The following is a 21,196-nucleotide window of genomic DNA, read 5'->3' on the forward strand; positions in this document are numbered from 1 at the left end:
TCAGAACCACAGTAGGGATGAATTTTTGTCTTTACTTAGTTGCATGCAATATACGAACGAGCTGAATACAATCGAAGCCGCAAATATGGCCATGTTTCGTAGCAGATTATAATTTATTAATTTTGATATTGTGAAAATGCCGGGACATAGCATTTCCCGCCGGAACACTTTAAAATTTGTGAAAAATACGGGATGTCCCGGCCAATACGGGACATTTGGCAGCGCTAATATATACATATGTGTTGTTTCGTTGCTTGATTTGAAGTTAGCATATTAAAATTAAATCCACAATATTGCCAAAATAATAAGTCATCACTTCTTCCAATTGTGCACCGTGTCGTATACGTAACATTTACAATTTTTTAATGTACTGCTACTTTTCCATATATGTAATACTTATATATTGCTACAAAAAGCAAGGTACATTCCCAAACATAAGAGTGCCGATATATTGCTGTTTAAACGTTTTTGTGTTTGTATTCAATTATCGAATGTACCTAAATTTAAATTTTTTCTTGTCACACTTATGCTGCTACAATCACAAAAATTTTATAGGCTGTCTTGTTTTGATTTCGAATTCAAGACACATTGCGAACATTTTCTATTAGCAATATAGGAGTATTACATATATATACTTTTCATTGATATCTATTACATGCACACCAACATTTTATTATTTCTGCAAACGCGTTGTAAGTTATATTCTATACTAATCAAATTTACAAACCTTTGAAAAATTTGCTTACCTTTTTGTAAAAGATATCCTCGTCACTGTTATTCCCAAGTGAGTGGTGCTGCTTGCCCATATAAAAGATATTCTTTATATTTCCTGTTGCACACCAACATACCCTTTATTACAATGGAAAAGGTATATGTGTGTACATTTCTTTGTATGTTTGTGGGTATGCATGAGTGCTTAATATATTTTTTTTGAATTTCTGCGTTCACCAATTGTCAAGTTTAGAATTGGTGCTTTTTAAGCAGAGTTATTTTCATTTCCCTTCATTTATCATCATTTTCTTTCTGTTGTTCACTTTTGTGAAAATTCGTTATAGAACTTACATAACCTCACGTGTTTGTATTTTGTCTTTTGTTTTTTTTTTTTTTAATTTAGAATTTTGTCTAATTCACACTGTGTTTCTTTTGTTTAGAGATTAGGACAGAGCACACTTGAATACGCGGGCAGACAACCTAATTTAATTAACTTTAAATGAATTCAATTTAAAAAAATTCGTAAATTTTATTTATTCCATTGCTTATGATAGCTGTAAAATTGGCTTATTGACTTGAATTTTAAGTTATTAATTTCTTGACCGAGCTTTTGCGGGAATTTAAAATGCATTACTTCATCTTTTTTATATCAAGCTTGATGGACCCAACTTCTTGTGGTAGATGATGTCTCACATACCGATCACGAAAAAAAGATACCCTTCACAGCTGTGTTTTATGATATAAAGAGACCAGCAATTTTAGCATGAAGCTGTCATTGGCGTGATGTAAACTTTGTGGAGTTTGGTTAATTTAGACTTCCATTTAAAGAATTATTTGGGAATTATTTAGGTACCTTTTTGGAATTTTTTTCAGGATTATTTCAATCACTTCAGGACTTGTTCGATATAATCAGATATTTCAAAAATCTATAGCAGCTATGGGTTTTAATAACCTTTTTGGGAGATTTGTCGTGATTATTATGTGGAATATTCATGTTGCTGTTGTTGTTGAAGCGAAAAAAAACTCCCCGAAGGTTTTGTCTATGTTGATGGTCCTTAGCCGGTTATAAATCCGGTACGTTCCGGTAACAAGTACCATTAAGGTACTAGCCCAACCACCGCGGTAACTATTTAACGCCCCCCCCCCCCCCCCATCTCCCCAACATAGTTCCATGGGGAACTTGGTGTCGTCAGAGACTCGCCTGTTAAATATGTGTATGATACATGTATATTTTTAACAGGATTCGCCCGCGTAGGTGAGATTGTGACAACTGGATTGCGGAAGCTATGAATTGTGCTTATCAGCCTCTTGAATCCCTGGGTAGAATATTCCGAATACGCATCTCTAGCCCAATAATCAGTAGAGATCGCTAAAAGTTTATTGATGTTGGCTCTAGATCTACCCAGAAGACTTCTCTCTGGCTGGATCATCTGACCATGTGCCCTCTTGATATTTCACAACTGGTGGTGCTCTAGCCCGTAAGAATTTAAAATATCTTTCCTGCTGTTACTACCAAGGCGTTCCCTTTTTTCTGAGGCCTTTCGAGTCAGCTTATCAGCCATATCAATTTCTCCATGACCAGGAACCGTAATAATAAATATGTCTTAAATTTTGTACATGCATAGTATTATTTTGACATAATATTTGGGGGCAGCTAGCTCTTTTAAATTTGCCTGGGTGTGGGAGAATATATTAACCTTACCAGATATATTCCAGACCCCAATTGATTTGCATTCTTGCTATACGCTAAATAAACAAATCTTAAACATTCCAAGCAAATACACGTCCCTAAAACTAAGTAAATCTTGACGCCTTAGCAATAGATTTGTAGTCCGTAATAACTGCGTTTCTCTTCATAACATACCTACTTGGAAACATCGCGTTAATGCTGCCCTCAAACCTCAGTTTGCAAGCATAATAATCTATTACAGTACCAAATGTGCCCATCGGATGTAGTCAAAGGATACTATCATGTCCTATGCTTAATAACTTTCAAGCAATCAAATTCTCAGGTTTGTGCCGATGCACAGAGTATCAGAAGCATGTTTCAAATGAGATATAATGATGACAGCTCTAAAGTTGACCTTATACTTCCATAAATGAAGGACTTCTTTAAGAGGATTTAACTTTGAAATTGATAGATAATGCCAGAAAAGTCTTTTTAATTAGAGTTCCAGTAAATAATTATTTTTCCGCAGACGAGTTTTTTGAAAATAGAGTTTGAAATCCCTTCGAAAAGAGCAGATACAATGACCTCTGTAATTAATTCGTTTTGCTTTGCTGATTTTTTAGATAAATTGGGGTTTTGTTATTATTATTTAATTTTTTTAGAGAATACAATTTTTGGACCTTTCATGAACATGAAATGGTATATTAACGTAACGTTGAGAAAAATAGAAGGTAAACTCACCATTAAGTATACCGAATTGATCAGGGCGACGAACTGAGTTGATATAGCCATGTCCGTCTGTCCGTCCGTCTGTCTGTTTGAACGCAAACTAGTCCCTCAAATTTTGAGATATCTCAATGAAATTTGGCACAAGGATGTATTTTTGTATTATATTAGACATTTGTCGGATCCGGTAGGATCGGATCACTGTAACATATATCTCCCATACAACCGATCGTTCAGATCAGACAATTTTAGCCATTCCTGCCGCAATTTAGAAAGTATAAACCTAAAACTTGGTGATATATATTCTAATATATCATAGAAGATATCTTGAAAAAATCACTTTGATCCGAGCTATATATAGTATATATCCCATACAACCGATCGTTCAGATAGAAAGATTTTTGGCAATTTCTCCCTTAATTTCCAATATAAAAACGTCAAACTTGGTGATATTAATTCTAATATATCATAGAAGATTTCCTGAAAAAATCACTTTGATCGGAGCTATATATAGTATATATCCCATACAACCGATCGTTCAGGTAAGGGGGTTTTTTGCCATTTTTATTTTATATTTATCTTAAAAATCAATGATATATCATAGAAGATTTTGTGAAAAAATCATTTCGATCGGAGCTATATATAATATATATCCCACACAACCGATAGTTCAGATAGAAAGATTTTTGGCCATTTCTCCCTTAATTTCCAATATAAAAACATTAAATTTGGTGATATTAATTCTAATATATCATAGAAGATTTCCTGAAAAAATCACTTTGATCGGAGCTATATATAGTATATATCCCATACAACCGATCGTTCAGGTAAGGGGGTTTTTTGCCATTTTTATTTTATATTTATCTTAAAAATCGTTTAGGTATGTACATCTGTTCACTATATATTTCTTATATTTCTTATCTTATACATCCGATTATTTGGAGATTACGAACGGGATAAGATTATTTTTCAGCCCCACTCATTAAAGTTATGAAATCTTCGGCACAGCCTAAGACAGTCCCGTCCTTACTTGTTTTATTTGATTTTATTTTATTTTATTTTAGTTTTGGCTATATTTTTTATTTAATTTAATTTATTTTTTTAAGTTTTATGTTATATTATTTTATTTTTAGCTTTATTTACTTTTTTTTAATATTTTATTTTATCATTATCTATTTTGTTCCATTTTGTTTTTTCTTTTTACTTTATTTCATTTCATTTTATCATATACATTTTGTTTTATATTATTTTCTGTTTTCTCTTATTTTATTTAATTCTCAGGCTTTTATTTTACTTCATTTTTTATTTATTTTATTTCATTTCATTTTATTTTATTTTATTTTATTTTATTTTTTTCCTTTCTTTTATTTTATTTTATTTTATTTTGGTGTATTTTATTTTATTTTATTTTATTTTACTTTATTTTATATTTTTTTATTTTATTTTTAGCATTACTTATTTTTTTTCTATTTTATTTTATATTTCTATTTTCTATTTTATTCTAATTTATTTTATTTAATTCAGTTAATTTTATTTTATTTGATTTTATTTATAAATAAAATAAATGTAAGGCGCGATAACCTCCGAAGAGATCTAAGGCCGAGCATCTCTTCCAATTTGCGTCGTGCTACTCTTGATTTTCGCTACAAATTGGCCGGACAGTACCTACATGTTTTATGCCGACTCCGAACGGCATCTGCAAGGCAGATGAGTTTTCACTGAGTGCTTTTCATCGCAGAAATACACCCGGAGCGCTTGCCAAACACTGCCGAGGGGCGACCCCGCTTAGAAAAATTTTCTTCTAATTGAAAAACCTTATTTCTAAAATTTTGATGTTGCTTTGCCCGGGGTGTGAACCCAGGGCATACGGTGTGGTAGGCGGAGCACGCTACCATCACACCACGGTGGCCGTCAACAATTTGATTTTATTTACTTATACATTTACTTAATTTCATATACTTTAGTGTAATACATTAAATTAAATTAAATTAAATTAAATTAAATTAAATTAAATTAAATTAAATTATATTAAATTAAATTAAATTAAATTAAACTAAATAAATTAATTTTGCTTAACGCCTTTAAATTTATTTTATTACACCGATTTTTGTTTCAGCTGTGCAGTAGACCATGGCTCTAACGCCTTAAAGTATGCTCACCAAAAGCACTTCATCAACTGACAATTGCTTTTCAAAAGAAATTGTAGTGCTTTGCAGGCATTTTCATTACACACAATAGTTTCACATAAACATGGTAGTATTTAATTAAAATCGTTTTAACTTTTGTTAAACACCCGGGCTAGGTTAACACACACACTTATACAAAGCGATGGTTTTGCAAAAGGTTGACATATTTTTTTTTTTCATTTATTAATAAAACACTTAACGTACCAAACCACTCACATATACTTATTGCTGTAAATAAATATACACAGAAAAACTTTTACAGAAAGATGCTGGCTTCAGTTGCAGATATTTTTATATGCCAACTTTTAATTAATGGCTGAGGAAAACGTATTTTTTGTTTCGTTATAAAAACGAAGCTACCGGAGCTGGAATGAACCGCACGCAAACATCAACGAAAGTCAACTGCGAGTTATCTCTGTTCGTGTCATCAACTAGTATGTGCTGCTGCTACTGCCTTTGCTGATAAGGAATTTCGAAAAAAGGATTTTCGAAAATATGTTCGAAAACATCTGGTTTGTGCGCATGCAGTGAGCCGGCTAACTGTAAAAAAGAAGATTAGTATACAGCAGCTGCTTTCTTATTGTTGTGTTAAAAAGCCCATCGACAACGTACATGCATACGCCTCACCCCCGAGACCTTCGTGCTTTAGTGTAATTTTCATTCAACATTAAAGAGGCAAATGCGACCATGTGGCTTTGTTTGGCGCATTCGCGCGAAAAATTGTATCACAACAAAATATGCTTTATTGCATACAAATGGAAAAACAAATAAGTGTTTGATGATTTTTTTTTTTTCGTTTTTTCATGTTAAATGATGATTACCTAAGGGTTGCTAGCTAAGGATTTTTATTGTGCCATCAATTAATATAGTTTCTATTATTTTCTAATTTGTAACCAAATACAATTTTAAATAAAAAAATTAAATAATTATTATTACAAAGCAATTAAATGATTTAATCAGAACATCAAAAGTCATCACACCTTTTTTCTATTTTTTTTTCCATAATCACTGAACAATTTAAAGATATTGCTTTATGATATATTTTCAAAAAGTGAGATTTTAATTGCAATTCTTAATTACATTAGGTTAGGTTGAACTGGCCGGTCCATGAGGACCTCACACAGACTGAATAAGTCCGTCCTGTTACCAGAAGTTTGTTTTAACGACCAAACTGAAAAATCCTATCAAAAACCAGGAACTATGTTATAAAATAACTTCGTCCCCTTGGCAAATACTAGAAGCTTCCTAGGATTTAAGCCACTTGCTGCTTCTAGATCTGACAGCTGTATCACTCCTAATAGCTGGATTCTTAGCCTGGCAAGTGCAGGGCAAAAGTACAGAACGTGCTCGATCGTTTCCTCCTCCAGCCCGCACTTTTCTACATCTGCTATCACTGACCAAGCCTAATTTAAAGGCATGTGACGCCAGAAGGCAGTGTCCAGTAAGAATACCTGTCATGAGTCTACAGTCCTCTATTTTTAATGATAGAAGCAACTTTGTTAGTCTAAGGTTGTAAGACCTGCACATAATCTTGGACACTTTACAGCCCCCGCTTGAACCCACGCCTTTCCTGCTTGGTCGTTCATGTGCACCTTTCGCCTTCGCTTAATTTCGCCCAGTCTAATTGGGACGTCTACGGAGCAAGCTTCAAGGGATGCGCCCTTTTAGCTAATTCATCCGCTTTTTCATTCCCATCTATTCCCATATGCCCTGGGACCCAATATAGATGTATGCTTCTCCCTGTCCCGATTCTCTCCAGGGACTGCTTACACTCTAACAAGCATTTGGATGCTGTGGTATGCGAGGTTATTGCCTTAATTTCTGCTTGACTGTCAATATAAAAGCTAACACGATTGCAGCTTGGGCTATTTTCTTCCAGGGTTTCTACTGCTTTGTTTACGGCTATTATTTCCGCTTGGAAAACGCTACAGTAATCCGGCAGCCTGTAGGATCTGTCCTCCTTCCACTACTTTGGAACCATCTGTGTCCGCCATTTGAGCACCCTTGCGCAAACCGTCCACCTCTATTGTGGCCTTAAGATCGCCCTCGAAGCGCATATAGGGAATCAGGTAGTATGTTCGTCTTGAGATTGATGACGCTATACTACTATGGCCGTATCGTCGGTGCTCAAGCTGCCCCGAGCCACCGCGCCTGGTTGCAGTTGTTAACGCTATGTTCTTTGCTACCAGGTCTACAGGTGGAATGTGCAGAATGGCATACAGTGCAGCTGTCGGGGTTGTTTTCAGAGCTCCCGTAATGCTAAGCATTGATAGTCTGCATACCCCCTTTAATTTTTTGAGATAGGTTGCTTTTTGTGTGGCTTTCCACCAAACAAGAATTCCATAGTATAGGATAGGGCTTACAATCGCTGTAAAAACCCAATGAGAAAGAGAGGGCAATAAGCCCCACGTACACCCCAGCATTCTTTTACATGCATAAAGTGCCGTTGAAGCCTTCCTCACCCTCTCCTCCACGTTGAGCTTCCATGACAGCTTACTGCCTAGGATGATTCCTAGATACTTTGTGCAAGGTTTCTCCTGTAGGGTCACCCCTACTAACTTAGGCCTGATCCAATTTGGGATATTGTACCTCTTTGTAAACAAGACCATATCCGTCTTATCCGCGTTGACTTTCAACCCGACATTTGATGCCCAGGTATGAATAATTAATTACACTAGTTTTAGAACAATCATCAAACAAAAAGATTTTATATCATTAGCAAAAGGAAACAAAAATAAAACGATTTCAATAATTGCACTCAAAAATTGCGAAATTGTGTTATGACTACAATCTGTTTAAACAATTTTTTTAAAAAGAAAGTACGATTAATCGGTAAATAGTTTAACAAATCAAATTTTTTCCGACTAATCCAAATTATTTATTTTTCAGATATCTTCTATATATATAAAACGAATTGTACATTTTGATTTTTAGGAAAGATACAGGAAGGAGAGATGATGGTTAGTTGATTTTGAAATCCCAAATCGGTTTAGCCATATATATATATAAATCTGTGTGTGTGTGTGTGTTCGCTATGGAAACGTATTTCCCACACATCAATCATCACCAAATTTTGGTTATGGGTTCCTTCGATCAACGGGAAGGTTTTAGGCTAAAAATAATTTCGATATATAAAAGGGGCGTGGCATCTCCCATACAAATGGAATCTTTGGTACTGCATACCTTTGAAGGTATACATGCCAGAACATTGAAATTCAGTAAGGAGTTATTTGAGGTCAATCCTTAACACCACCAAGAAAATATGGAATTGGGAAAAGGGGCGTAGCACCTCCCATACAAATGGGGTATATTATACTGCATATATCTGGATGTCGTAATGGTAGGATAATTAAAATTGGTAAGGAGCTATGTGCGTTAAGTCCTAAAACCTCCAGTAAAATGTGGAATGGGGAAAAACTATGGCTGCCTTACAAACTTAATTTATTTTAACACCTAAAGTTTGACTGCATTGTTGAGTTTAGCTGTTATGCCTTTTGGACGTTTAGTAATCTGCCGCTATTAAAAAAATTGTTTAGCTTCAGTATATCTACATCTTCTATAAAAATCAAATTCTGTGTTTGTGTTCCCTATGAAAACGTGTTTGCTATACTTCGATCATCACCAAATTTTGGCTCGAGGTTCCTTCGATCAAGACAAAAGCTTTTCATATTTCAGAATTAAGAATTTTAAATTTAAATATATTTGTTTTTTGGCTATGCGAACGAACAATCTTACCTCCCAAAAATGATCATGTTAACAAAATCAATAATCGCTTTCAAAATCAATTTCCTGGTGAAGTGACGAAATATAAATCAATCGACACAGTTACAGATGAAGATAAAATTGTGAATTATCCAAATGAATTTCTATACTCCTTAGAACCAAAAGGAATGCCTGCGCATATATCAACTTTGAAAATTGGCTCACCAGTCATGCTTCTTCGGAATGTAATCAAAGCAACAATCATCAGCGGTAAAAGCAATACAATAATATAAAATAAGATACAATAAGATACAAGAATAAAATGTTTTAACAGAAAATTCCACCAAATATGCGTACAAAATTCAATTCAATTTACAGAACAATAAATCAAATTATCAACAAACAAAACAGAAAAAATAACGCAACATCCATTCGATCTCGGGCGTTACAACGTGCGCCTGGTAAAGCTAGTTAATTATAAAAGAAGTAACCGGCTGGTTAGGGGGCTTATAATATACCCGCGTCTGTTATGTCTGTCGTAAGAAACGACTAAAATATCAAATTAATTCAAGGCGCTGTGTAGCACAACCCTTTCAAGGGGTTGCCAGCGCAATATATAGTTTCTCCAACCCAACACTGTACTACAATAACATTGAATGTGTTAACTTTTTAATACATGCCTATATGCTACATATACAGATAAAAAAAATAATAATAAAACAAAGGCGAAATGTCCTGCCATCTCTGCATCACAAATTTCTTTAATGAACAAAATGATATAAATATTGGGAATGTAGGCTGTTGCAGAAAAATGTTTCCGAAAGCAGTTAACTTATTTTATACGTAAATTAATATATACTAAAATATTTTGGCATTCACTTTTATTACAGAAGGTTAAGTGCGACAAGTTACGTTAGGGATATTGCGAGTATGAAGTTGTAGATATCTGCAGGTTAAAATGAATATGCGGGCGTCAACTATTTTAAGGCTTTTACTTTTTCGTTTTCTTCAGCCTTGTTCATATTCGACCAGACAATTTTGGTTAAATTTTTTTTAATAACAAAACTCTTGATCCGTTCTTAAAAGTCAATGTTATGTAAAAAAAATATTTGAGAAATGTCTCCCGTCACCACTTCAAATTTCCTTAATAGAATGCGAATTTTCCAACTCATGCGAAAGGTTTGCATTTGCAATATTTGCTACTATTAACTGTGCACTGTATGTACTTTTACATGTAGTCTCACTCTCGTTCTTAAAGTAGAAATATACCTCAATGTCAATTACCATTCTGCATCATCATTTTTAACAGCCCTTAGGTTCCCATGCAATTTTTGGCAATAACTGATGCCAAGACTTCCTTAACTGTCTTCCAATTCATTGTATCTTGTTATGATAAAACTTGCACTACAGGTACCACTACTGCTAAATAGATATTTACATATTTATATACTAAGGCACTTGTGTAGCGATACTCGGTATGTGTTTCTTTTTGAAGGCATTTTTGATGATACAATATACATATACACATACCGACCATACAAGTAGTCAAGTCATATTGACCCATATAATTACTTGAACTCAGCAGGAATTCAACATCATATGTGCATGCCGACACATATCTGTTTACATTTGTCAGTCCGTCACATTGACCAACTCACTTATCGATCAGTCACGCTGATCGACATATTTGTTATTGGTAATATTGACTGACAAACTATTTACATGTGTCTATTTACATGTGTACATAAATAGGTCACTACAATAACATGCTGACTGTCATTTTGTCATTAGATTGTAAGTATTAGTATAAATACGTAATAATAATGTAGAAATATTTTGGTATAAAAGAAAGCATTTTAAGAATAAAGAATCAATAATATTGAAACTCTAAACAAGCAATGTTCATTTCATTTGTTAATTTACTTCACTTGATCTAAAAAAGAGTCCCGCCTGCAGTGCTACCTCATGATGAAGACATACTATAGACGTCCCCCTTATTTACGTTCCCTGACCCAAGCAAAATCCTTACATATGGCTGGGAATATTGGATGGAGCAGAACAAGATGAGATGATCCTTGGAGAATTCAAGATAGAAGTTCTACGGAAGACGGTTCTTCAGATGATGCAAGGCTGTTATCGAAGAAAATCTTGTTATGACATCAATTATTACGAAGCAGGAATGATTGCCATAACTTACTAAACAACGGCCAAAATCGTTTAGCTATTAAGCACCAATCAATTATGACGATAAGTTTTCCTTGCAACATACTAGTTAACTGTTTATCTATATATTTAAGTTGTTTGATTTGTTATCAAATTCTTACTGGTTAGTTTGGTATTTTGAAAAATAATTTTCTCCTATCCTCCTGTCATATAATAACTAACATAAAAGGTAGTAACGATCATATGAAAAGTGAAATAAAATAGTAGTGCCCTTTTTTTGTTGTTGTATGTATTTGTATTGAGTTAACGTTGTAGATAAACTGCTGCAACGATTACCAAAATAGCACCCACTTTTTTGCTATGAGCCAGTTTAACATGGTTCCCACCCCCATTTCCCATCCAATACTACAAGTTAATAGCTTTTACATTTCTTTGGCATCCGGAAAATACTTGTTGAATGTCAATTTATTTTTATTGACATATGTACATATGTGCAGATAAAATAACCGATAACGACGAAAATGTTCCAGTTAGATAAACTGTTAATATGCTGAAGAGAAATAAATACTGTAACGAATTTAGGGGAATTCCGCTTATTGCAAATCTTCTGCTAACGTTCGAATCACTAAATTGTTGAATAAATAACTCCAATATTCAATAATGCAAAAATGGTCTTTATTAGATTACTTGAAAGTACTTCACAATAACACTTCACAACCAATAGCGTGATTAAATCAAAATGATTCTGCTTACTCAGCTTAGGCTCCTTTTATACTCTCTGCTGTGTCGTTCGCATACTTCTAGGCGTTTCTTCTTATAGAATTTACTACTTGTTTTCCCGCTATAAACTCACCAGCTATAAACTACAGATGCACGTTTATAGCTTCTCATATGCGCGTGTATATGTCAGTGATACTTCCACCGATGATTGCATACTTATGCATGTATTTGCGCGTTGCTCTTCCCTGCTTGTATGGACATATGTATAGACATAATGATTGATGTGTTGATGTGCATACTAGTCACTGCTTAGTATTGGCTTAGAGATGATAGTATGCCTTAGTGTTGCTAATATTCGTCACAATACGTCGTCGAGGAGATATGTTATTCGTTTAAACCTTTTTATGGGCACTCCCATTGGTGTTATGAAAATAATTTTAAGTGAATTTTAATATTCAGTTACAGTAACAGTGTGTTATTATGTATGAGAAAATATATTTTTGGAGAGATATGAAACTTTCGATGTAACTTACCTTTTTTCATTCAAGCCCAAGCATTTATTTTCGATCTATATGGGAACAATTTTTCTTCATCCCCAGCTGAATTTGGTTTGGAGACCGACCGGTTTCCGAGTTGTGCCATCTTCAGTGTTATTTTCGTTTCTGCACGAAAATAATCCAACCTGCCGGAAAATCAATTAAAAAAAAAATACTCGGGTTTCTCCTCATTATTGACTCTTCAGTTGTGGTTCTTTATAAGTCATCATTCATTAATTAGCGCTTAACCGCCTAGGTGCTTTTAGCCGTTTCGTAACAAGCCAGCTTCCTCTGTTTCACGATAAGTGACTCCAATTGGGGCAACAAGCGAGGTAAAGTGTTCCCCCACCTGCCTTTCCCCTATACTCTCCTTCCAATCTGCGGTGTCGATTAAAATACTTCCGTGACCGCAATGTCTTCTTCTATTCGCATAACATGACCTAGCCTGCGAAGATTTAAGTCTTTTAATCGCTGCACTATTATCTTCATTCTGCGGAAGGGTTACACAGCTCGTCATTACACCGCCTTTTCTCTGCAATCCCATCTCATTTTCACTCAACACCATCCATGATTCTAAGCCACACATCAGGACAGGTATGACAAGCAACTTGTAAAGCGCGTTCTTTTTTCGTCGGGAGAGGACTTTCCTTTTTAATTGCCTACTAATTCCAAAGTTATTGGAAAGATATATTCTTTGTTTGTTTTCTAAGCTGCCATTGTTTTTGTTGTTAACGCTGGTTTCCAGAAAGGCGAGTTAACTTCGCAGCCTCAAGTTTACATGCGTTAACAGTAACGTGGCTACCAACTCTTTTTGTCCGGATTCCTCATCTCTTTTGAAGCTCAAGCGAATGGCCATGTAGTCTGTCTGACCTATGTCTACTGACGCCATACTGATTGTATGGACTACATTAAAGCTCCGCAGATGTCTTAAGCCTTATTTCAGTTATTTCGGATATGTTAAATGCGCAGGTTTGACATAAATTACTGCCATCCGCTCTACTATTATTATTATTTGTATCTTCTTTGCTTGGCTGCTCATCAAACAAGAACCTTCTAGCAACGGATGAGCTTGACAATAACAGTAAATACCCAAAGAGAGAGTCAGGGCGATTGGCCCTACGTACATCTCAGTATTTCCTTTCATGCATACAGTGCATTGGAAGCTTTACTCCCCGCTTCGAAACATAGTGTTTCCACTACAGTAAGGCTCCTAGATATGTAGTTTTTGCTGTGTTTCTCATGTAGAGTCCCTCATCCCAGCTGACATATGCGCAGTAGTATTTGGGTCCTTATATTTCTTAGTAAACAAGATTAGTTCTCTCCTTCCCATGCTGGCGGTTAACCCAACCACATTTATGAAACACTACCCTATAACATGCTCGGGTATTACATTCTTAGGCACTGAAGCGATTTTTATGTGAACCTTCTCCTCCTGTAAGATCGGATTTACATAGAACTTTTGCAGCGTTGCTTCGCTTTGACGCTTTGACAGCGCCATAAGCTAAGAATATTTTAACTTTTTGCTTCGCTTAACGTCGGCCGCCGTGGTGTGATGGTAGCGTGCTCCTCCTACCACACCGAATATCCTGGGTTCGCGCCCCGGGCAAAGCAACATCAAAATTTTAGAAACAGGCCTTTTTAATCAGAAGAAAATTTTTCCAAGGCTGGGCCTTGCAGATGCCGTTGGGAGTTGGCATAAAACAAGTAGGTTGTTGTTGTTGTTATTGTATGAAAGAATAAAAAGGAGCACGACGCAAATTGGAAGAAAATCTCGGCCTAAAACCTTTTCGGAGGTTATTGCGTCTTACAAATTATTCCACAAACTTTGTCTAGTAAGATTTATATGCGGCCTCGCATTTAAATCTTCTTGCTGAAGGTATAGAGTACGTTCTGCCTGTTAGCAATATCTCAATATTTTCCAAAACTTTAATTTTGTATACGATCGCCATATTTTTCCCTTAAGCCGGGGGCTATTGAAAAATATACCCAATTCTTTTTCAATATAAAAGCAGCTTTATTGAAACCTCTTTCAGTACCAAGAGCTCCTTCCGTGGTCTTTTAGGGCTTTCGAGGTTTTGTAGCAAGTCTTCGTTTTGTAGCATTTAAGACACTCCCCAATGGCCATGAGTGTTATCGATGTTGATGGTCTTTTGCCGGATATTTATAAAACAGATACGATCAGGTACGAGAAGGATTTAATATGTCCACATTGAACCTCCTTAATCATACCGTCCCCCATCTTTGCGTTTCATAAGGACATTGAGTCGCCAGAGCCTCGCCTGCTTGCCACGTGTATGATCCATTCATATTTGTAACACGATTCGCGTAGGGTAGGTGTGGTTGACAATTGGGTTGAGGAAGCTGTTAAGCTTTAAAGTTTTGTATTGCACTTAACGACCCCATCATTGCGTTGTCCGAATCCTTTCCTTTTAGCTTAATACAAATTTTCTAGACGCCCTTGGGGAAAGACGTTTCCATAGCCATATTCTTGTATGGCAGGCTCTATACGCTAAATGGCTGTGTATACTTCACATATGCCTCCCATGCATTTTATTTATGTATATAGCATATCAACAAAAAACAAATACGAAGCAAAAGCAGAATAGTACATAAAGGAAAGGCTAGATAACGTCAACACTGGAGCTGTTGTTTACGGAACATGTTCCAACTACTTTTTTGCTGCAGCATTCAAGCAGCCATTGCATACCTACGCATTGTGCACAAAAACAACAAGACAAGGTCAAATGGTAACTGTTGAATTTCATCATGTGGAATGGCAAGCCTACAAACTCAGACATCGTAAGCCTTATGCCAGCAACATGAATGTGCAGAAATTTAAATGTCTAAACCCAAAGTTTATGGCCTAAAATAGTGCTCTCAAAATATACCCGCGGTAGATATGCCTCTCGTAAAAGCCGATTAAAATCAAAACCCCGTTCCTGGGTTGTGTGGTGGGCTTAGGACCTGCCATGTGAAGACGCCTTCTAATGAAACATAGAATTAACAAGCTACGGATGGCAAATATTTATTTAGATTACCCTCACGGCAAACGTTTAACGGACTATGATTTCAATATTAATAATTTGAGGACAGGTACCTGGAATGCCCGAACTCTTGCAGAAGGTGCCCCGCTGTTTGGGTTGGTTAGTGTCCAGTTCAAGGCAAATGCCGCTATCACCATCATACAGAACGCACGATGGACAGGGAAACACAGTTACCATAGGAACAAATGCGTGAGTCGGAACAAATCTTTGGGTTTTGTTGGCTTCGCCACCGAGTACTGTCGTGAACGAGCGTCTTGCCCCGATCTGCATCAAGGCGAAGGTTTTCATTACAATGTTTATATGGGCTTCTATGAGGAACTAAAAGAGACATATGATGAATGTCCCTGCCAAGATATAAATATTACGACTTTTACCCCAGGGTTGGCAAGGTCGAGGTTTTTGGACCTACAGTCGAAAAATTGGAATCTGAATGACTTCGAAATATGATCACCTGCAGTAACAGGTTCCAGCATGTCTCCTGATCGAAGAGCATGAAAGCAAATTGATCACGTTGTGACCAACGGCAGGCAAAGTTCTTCCCAGCGAGTTAGGGGCTTGGAATTTACCTGCGGTAGGTAACCAGCGCAAGGGGTTACCAGCGCAATATATTGCTTCTCCAAACCAATTGTCAACCTCACCTACCCATGGCGAATCCTGTTTCATTAACAGCCGAGGGTCTGGCGACCCCGAGCTCCTTATGGATCTAGGGGGTGGGAGGGCGGTATGGCTTAGAAGGTTTCATGTGGTCATACCAAATGGTTCCCGAGATGGTCGGGCTAGTACCTTTATGGTGCTTGTTACCGGAACGTACCGGATCTGCATCGGGCCATTGTTGTTGTTGTTGTAGCGATTAGGTTACTCCCCGAAGGCTTTGGGGAGTGTTATCGATGTGATGGTCCTTTGTCGGATACAGATCCGATACGCTCCGGTAACACAGCACCATTAAGGTGCTGGCCCGACCATCTCGGGAACGATTTATATGGCCACATTAAACCTTCAGGCCGTCCGTCCCTCCCCACCCCAAGTTCCATGACGAGCTTGGGGTCGCCAGAGCCTCGTCTTTTAGTGAAACGGGATTCGCCGCTCGAAGGTTAGGTTGACAATTGGGTTGGAGAAGCTATATATTGCGCTACACAACCACTTGAATCCCTGCAGCGGGCCATCAACATCAATAACACTTCCGCAAGGCCTTCGGGGAGTGTCCTTATCGCTACAACAACAATACCAGCAGGTAAAGTTCCAATGCCCTCGATGTGCGCATTCTACCAGGTCAAACTAAGTGCGCAAGGTCACACAAGGAAAGTTTGCCGCCGAAAAGCTGCTAACGAAACAGACAACTGATTATTACTTCATTCGGCTCACACCTGCTTAGTGAGAACAATTTTCGACCTGATAACGTGGCAGTGTGAACATATTTCTCTCTGATTACGGATCGCCGCTGCTGAAACCATAAGGTATCCAGCGAGTCAGCAAAAACAACTGGCACGATGAGGAATGTCGCGCTGTTTCGCAGCGTTGTCGTGATGTGAAGAAGGAATACCTATTTAGAAGGGAATAAAGTGAGACAGAACGCTATGAGGCGGGGGCTTCAGCTGTTAGCTGATAGGAAAAATACCCGATAGTCCTGCCCAACAAAAACTGGGGATGACGAAATGTTTCAAGACGGAGGTAGACAGCCGCAGGAATAATAGTGGCACGCTGGTAACTGACGTACGGAGTGTGTTTCAGTTGGGAAGAGAGCACTTCTCCTTATTGCCAGCTAGACAAGGAGAAGGCGAACCCGTCATTCCAATCGTCAATGAAGGAAAACTAGTTCCGCCACCAGATTACGGTGAAGGTAGAATTGTATTATCCCAACAAAAGAATAGCAAGGCTTGCGATAACGACAGACTTCCCGCCGAGCTGTTGAATCACAGACACAAAGAGTTGGTAAAGGTCGAAGGTGGTATAATTATGATCTGTATGAGCTTTACGCAGATATGTAGATTGTACTGCGAATAAAAGCCCAAACAGGGGCTTCGCTGGCTAGGTAGTTTTATGCAAATGGACGATTACCTGTGATTTCAAAACACCTTAAATTATATGGGAATGGCGGGTACTATCCACTCCTGAGGATTTCCGTGAGCTTCGCGCCCTAAATCAATGAAACCGCAGCTGATCCCAAGGTACACTGCGGCAAAGAGTCTGCTGTTTGATTTTGTGCCAGCTATGATTGAAGCGCCATCATCTTATTTTTGCATAAAACGATAGCGGCACTTTAGCACATGCCTAACTTCTAGAAAAAGCTAAGCAAGCCAAACGGGAAGCACATCTCATCAACCTTAATCTATACGCCGGAGTTGGTAAACTCTGTTCTACCGTGTAGACCTTGTCAAACCCGACAAAACATAATGGCAAAATATGAATAGGCTTTTTCGAAAAAGTGCGAACCCGAAAAGTACGCAATCGCTTTGTTGCTGGCTATTTATAATGCATCCTTTCGCTGATAGAGTTACACGGCATAACCATACGGAAATGAAAAAATCTTGGAAATGTGGTGGAGAGTTATTTATTGTATGTCTTCAACCCTTCCCTCTCAAACAAAAGGTGAAACCTCTAAGCGCAGACAGTAATTTCGAACTGATGAAGGAGCCTCTCCTAAGTTTTCCTGGGGGTCAATTCCGTAACTGTGAAAAACTGAAAAATGTACACTCATTGAAAACTCATTTGCACACACAATTTACACTTTAAATTTTCATGCGATTCTGTAAACTATTGTGTACATTGTTTTGCTAAATGAGCGCTGAATGTAATAGTCTTATGTCAGTGAGAAAATATTGTAACGAATGTGCTGCAAATCCTCTTATTTGCCCCTTTTGCTAGGTTCGTATCGCTAAACTGTTGAATAAATAACTCCAATATTGAATAATGGAAAAATGGCCTTTATTAAAATGCTTCACAATAACACTCAAACTGTGCAACGAATAGCTTAATAACCAAACTGATATCTTAAAGGAAACTGACTTTCAAAATAATAGTGCTATTGCTCGCTAGATATCGTCTTACTCGTAGCTGCTGGACAATTCAAATCAAACTGAATTCCATTTTACTCGCTTGTGCCGCTTTTATAGTTTACGCTGCATACATCTAGGCTCTTCTATTTCCAGAACTTACCAACTATTTCGAGTGTTTATAGTTCTCATATAGTTTCTACTTGTTTACAATTTTCTACTTTTCAGCGTCTCTCAGATGTATGTGAGTTTGTAGTTTACAGTCTCTCGCACACACATAGGCGTATAAGTAAATGCATCTGTGTGTGACATCTCTCGGCTGCCTTATATATGTGTATACATGATTTGATTATTGACGTGAACATCGCTTAGCATCGCCTTAGTGATGGTATAGCTTAGGGATGCTAATATCCGTGACAATATTCATACAACGCCATGGAAACAAAAAAGTCATTCTGCAACAGTGCGTATGAGTTTTGAATGTCAGAATAGTGTACACTGGCTGCCAAGAAAACTCACGAAGTTTTTATCAGTGAGTTTTTTTGTTCACAGTTTTGCTTTACAGAATCAGAATTTCAAAGTTTACACAATTTCTTGTGTACACTTTAAAACTCACAACTCACAGTTAGCGAATAGGGCCCCTGGTGCCCTTTGGCTTTCTACCATATCAATCCTGCCTTATTTCAAATTTTTGGAATTGGTAGTGTCATTTCCGCATTTCAACTATAAAGAGCCGTAGTTGGCAACGCAATGATATACTGCGTTACCACTTAATTTGCACTGTATTACCAACTTTGTTTGACAGAAGACCAAGAAATGACAGTTGCCCATGTCCGCGGTCGTGAATTTGCGATTTTTTTCTTCCGCATCTAATATTTCTTATTTGTGCCGCAACTCGCCTTTGTCTGTCTTATAGTGTTTGTTTTCCAATTTTAAAGCGTGAATTAAAGTTTTCTGTTTTTAATAAAGAAAAACTGTTGCAAAAAGAATTGTAAAATTCGAGTCAAACAAACTTTGGGACATTGTTTAGGAAAATGTCAAAATCCGATGTTGGTAATACAATTGTAAGTTTTGTTTTTACACATGTTTAGCAATTAGTTTTTGTTTATTTTGCATACGTTCTCATTGTAAATCTAGTAAACAATGGTTCTCATGTTATTGCGTTGGATTGTTTTGTATTGACCATTTTGCTTGGCGAGAGAATGTGTAAAAGGATAATTGTATAAAAAAGGTGGAAGGATTAAAGTTGTGACCTAAGTTTTGTCTAAAGCTGGCGTATAGTTTTTTTTGAAAACATACCTGACAGCTGATAATTATGCCAATTGGAATCTCCTCTTCCCGGTAGCCGGTCAGTGCCGGCAAAAATTCAAAAGTCAATATATAGAAAAACCGGCAAAATACGTAGCTGTCGTGTGCATATAATTTTTATAGCTGCGAAAGCAGCACCACCAACAACTCGCAGCAAATATATATACATATCAACCTGGTTATATACCTAAATGCATGTACGTCAATTACCAGTAGACTGTAGCAACCAAAGAGAGCTACGTAAATATATATATATATATATATATATGTATGTATGTATATACTTTGGTATAAATCAAGAAAATTATATATTTTTTTGGCAAGCTTCACATTTAAGTGATATCGTTACTTGGCCACCCCCTATTATCCGCCTACTTCAGCTGAGTTCCTTTTGTAAACCTTTCCACCACCCCTACAACTTTCTTACACATCATTATTTACACGTCTTTCAACCTCAGATTGATAATTTTTCATAGTGTATAACATCTGATTCTGTCAGGGTGTTCTGAAGGAAGATGTAATGAGGGAAGATTAGCAAAAGATTTTCAAAAGATTTTAAATAATATAAAAGTCAATATCGGTTATCAACTGCTCACAAAACTCTTTTTTTCCAAGCCAACTACTTTCGTATATCATTATGTATGTTATGTTGTTGTTTTTGTAACCATATAACGATAACGACTCGCCTAATATTTTGGGGAGTGTTATCGATATTGATGGTCCTTTGCCACATGCAAATCCGGCACGTTACGGTAACAAGCACCATTTAAGTACTAGTCCGACCATCTCGGGAATGATTTATTATGACCTCATTGAACCTTCTAAGCTATACCGCACACCCACCCCCTACTTCCATAAGAAACTTTGGATTGACAGAGCTTCGCCTGCCACATATGTGCATGATACATGCAGATTTGCTTCGCGTAGGTGAGGATGACAATTGCGCTTATCAACCCCTTGAATACCTTATGTACGTTCTCCTACGTAGTAGAGCTGCATAAGTCACCATCTCTAAATAGCTAAAGAGTACCAAAAATAGCCGAGAAGATTTGGTTATACTTGCCCAATATGGTCTACCACGATCAGTTACACTTCCCTCAAGCAGTTGTAACGTTTCACAACAACAAGTTTAATATAAAATCCTCGCATCTTATCAATCCTCGCATTGTGTGTGTAATTCCGTTGTGAAGCTGCAGTTGTTGTTTACTATTATGCTGTTGTAATCACAAGAAGTAATCGAACATTTTAAGCAGTACTGCCGAAGTGACAATTATTAGCGGGAAATGAAGCCCGATACACTCGAAACTTATGTATTATGTTATGTGAATCCAAGTTCCTCCGTTCATTTGACCGAACCGTCGACCAATTGACGAGTGCAGTCGACATTGTACTAGCAGATCAGACGGAGAGTGTTTATTATTAAAAGAACAAAAACAAATGG

The 21,196-nt window shown here is 36.9% G+C and overlaps 2 protein-coding genes across 2 annotated transcripts in view; one reads left to right on the forward strand and one right to left on the reverse strand.

The window, feature by feature from the left end:
• Gyc88E (Guanylyl cyclase at 88E) overlaps positions 1-1,827 on the reverse strand; it is a 282,867-nt gene extending 281,040 nt beyond the window's left edge. The window contains exon 1 of the mRNA XM_067780394.1: positions 747-1,827. The gene's annotated coding sequence lies outside the window, so the exon portion shown is untranslated. The remainder of the gene's footprint in view (positions 1-746) is intronic.
• Positions 1,828-19,257: 17,430 nt separating this feature from the next.
• Npl4 (nuclear protein localization 4) overlaps positions 19,258-21,196 on the forward strand; it is a 213,911-nt gene continuing 211,972 nt past the window's right edge. The window contains exon 1 of the mRNA XM_067763901.1: positions 19,258-19,511. Within this exon, the coding sequence (XP_067620002.1) occupies positions 19,482-19,511 (30 nt within the window). The 5' untranslated portion in view covers positions 19,258-19,481. The remainder of the gene's footprint in view (positions 19,512-21,196) is intronic.

This window comes from Eurosta solidaginis, chromosome 1, assembly GCF_040869045.1.
Source record: "Eurosta solidaginis isolate ZX-2024a chromosome 1, ASM4086904v1, whole genome shotgun sequence".
NCBI classification, from domain to species: Eukaryota; Metazoa; Arthropoda; class Insecta; order Diptera; family Tephritidae; genus Eurosta; species Eurosta solidaginis.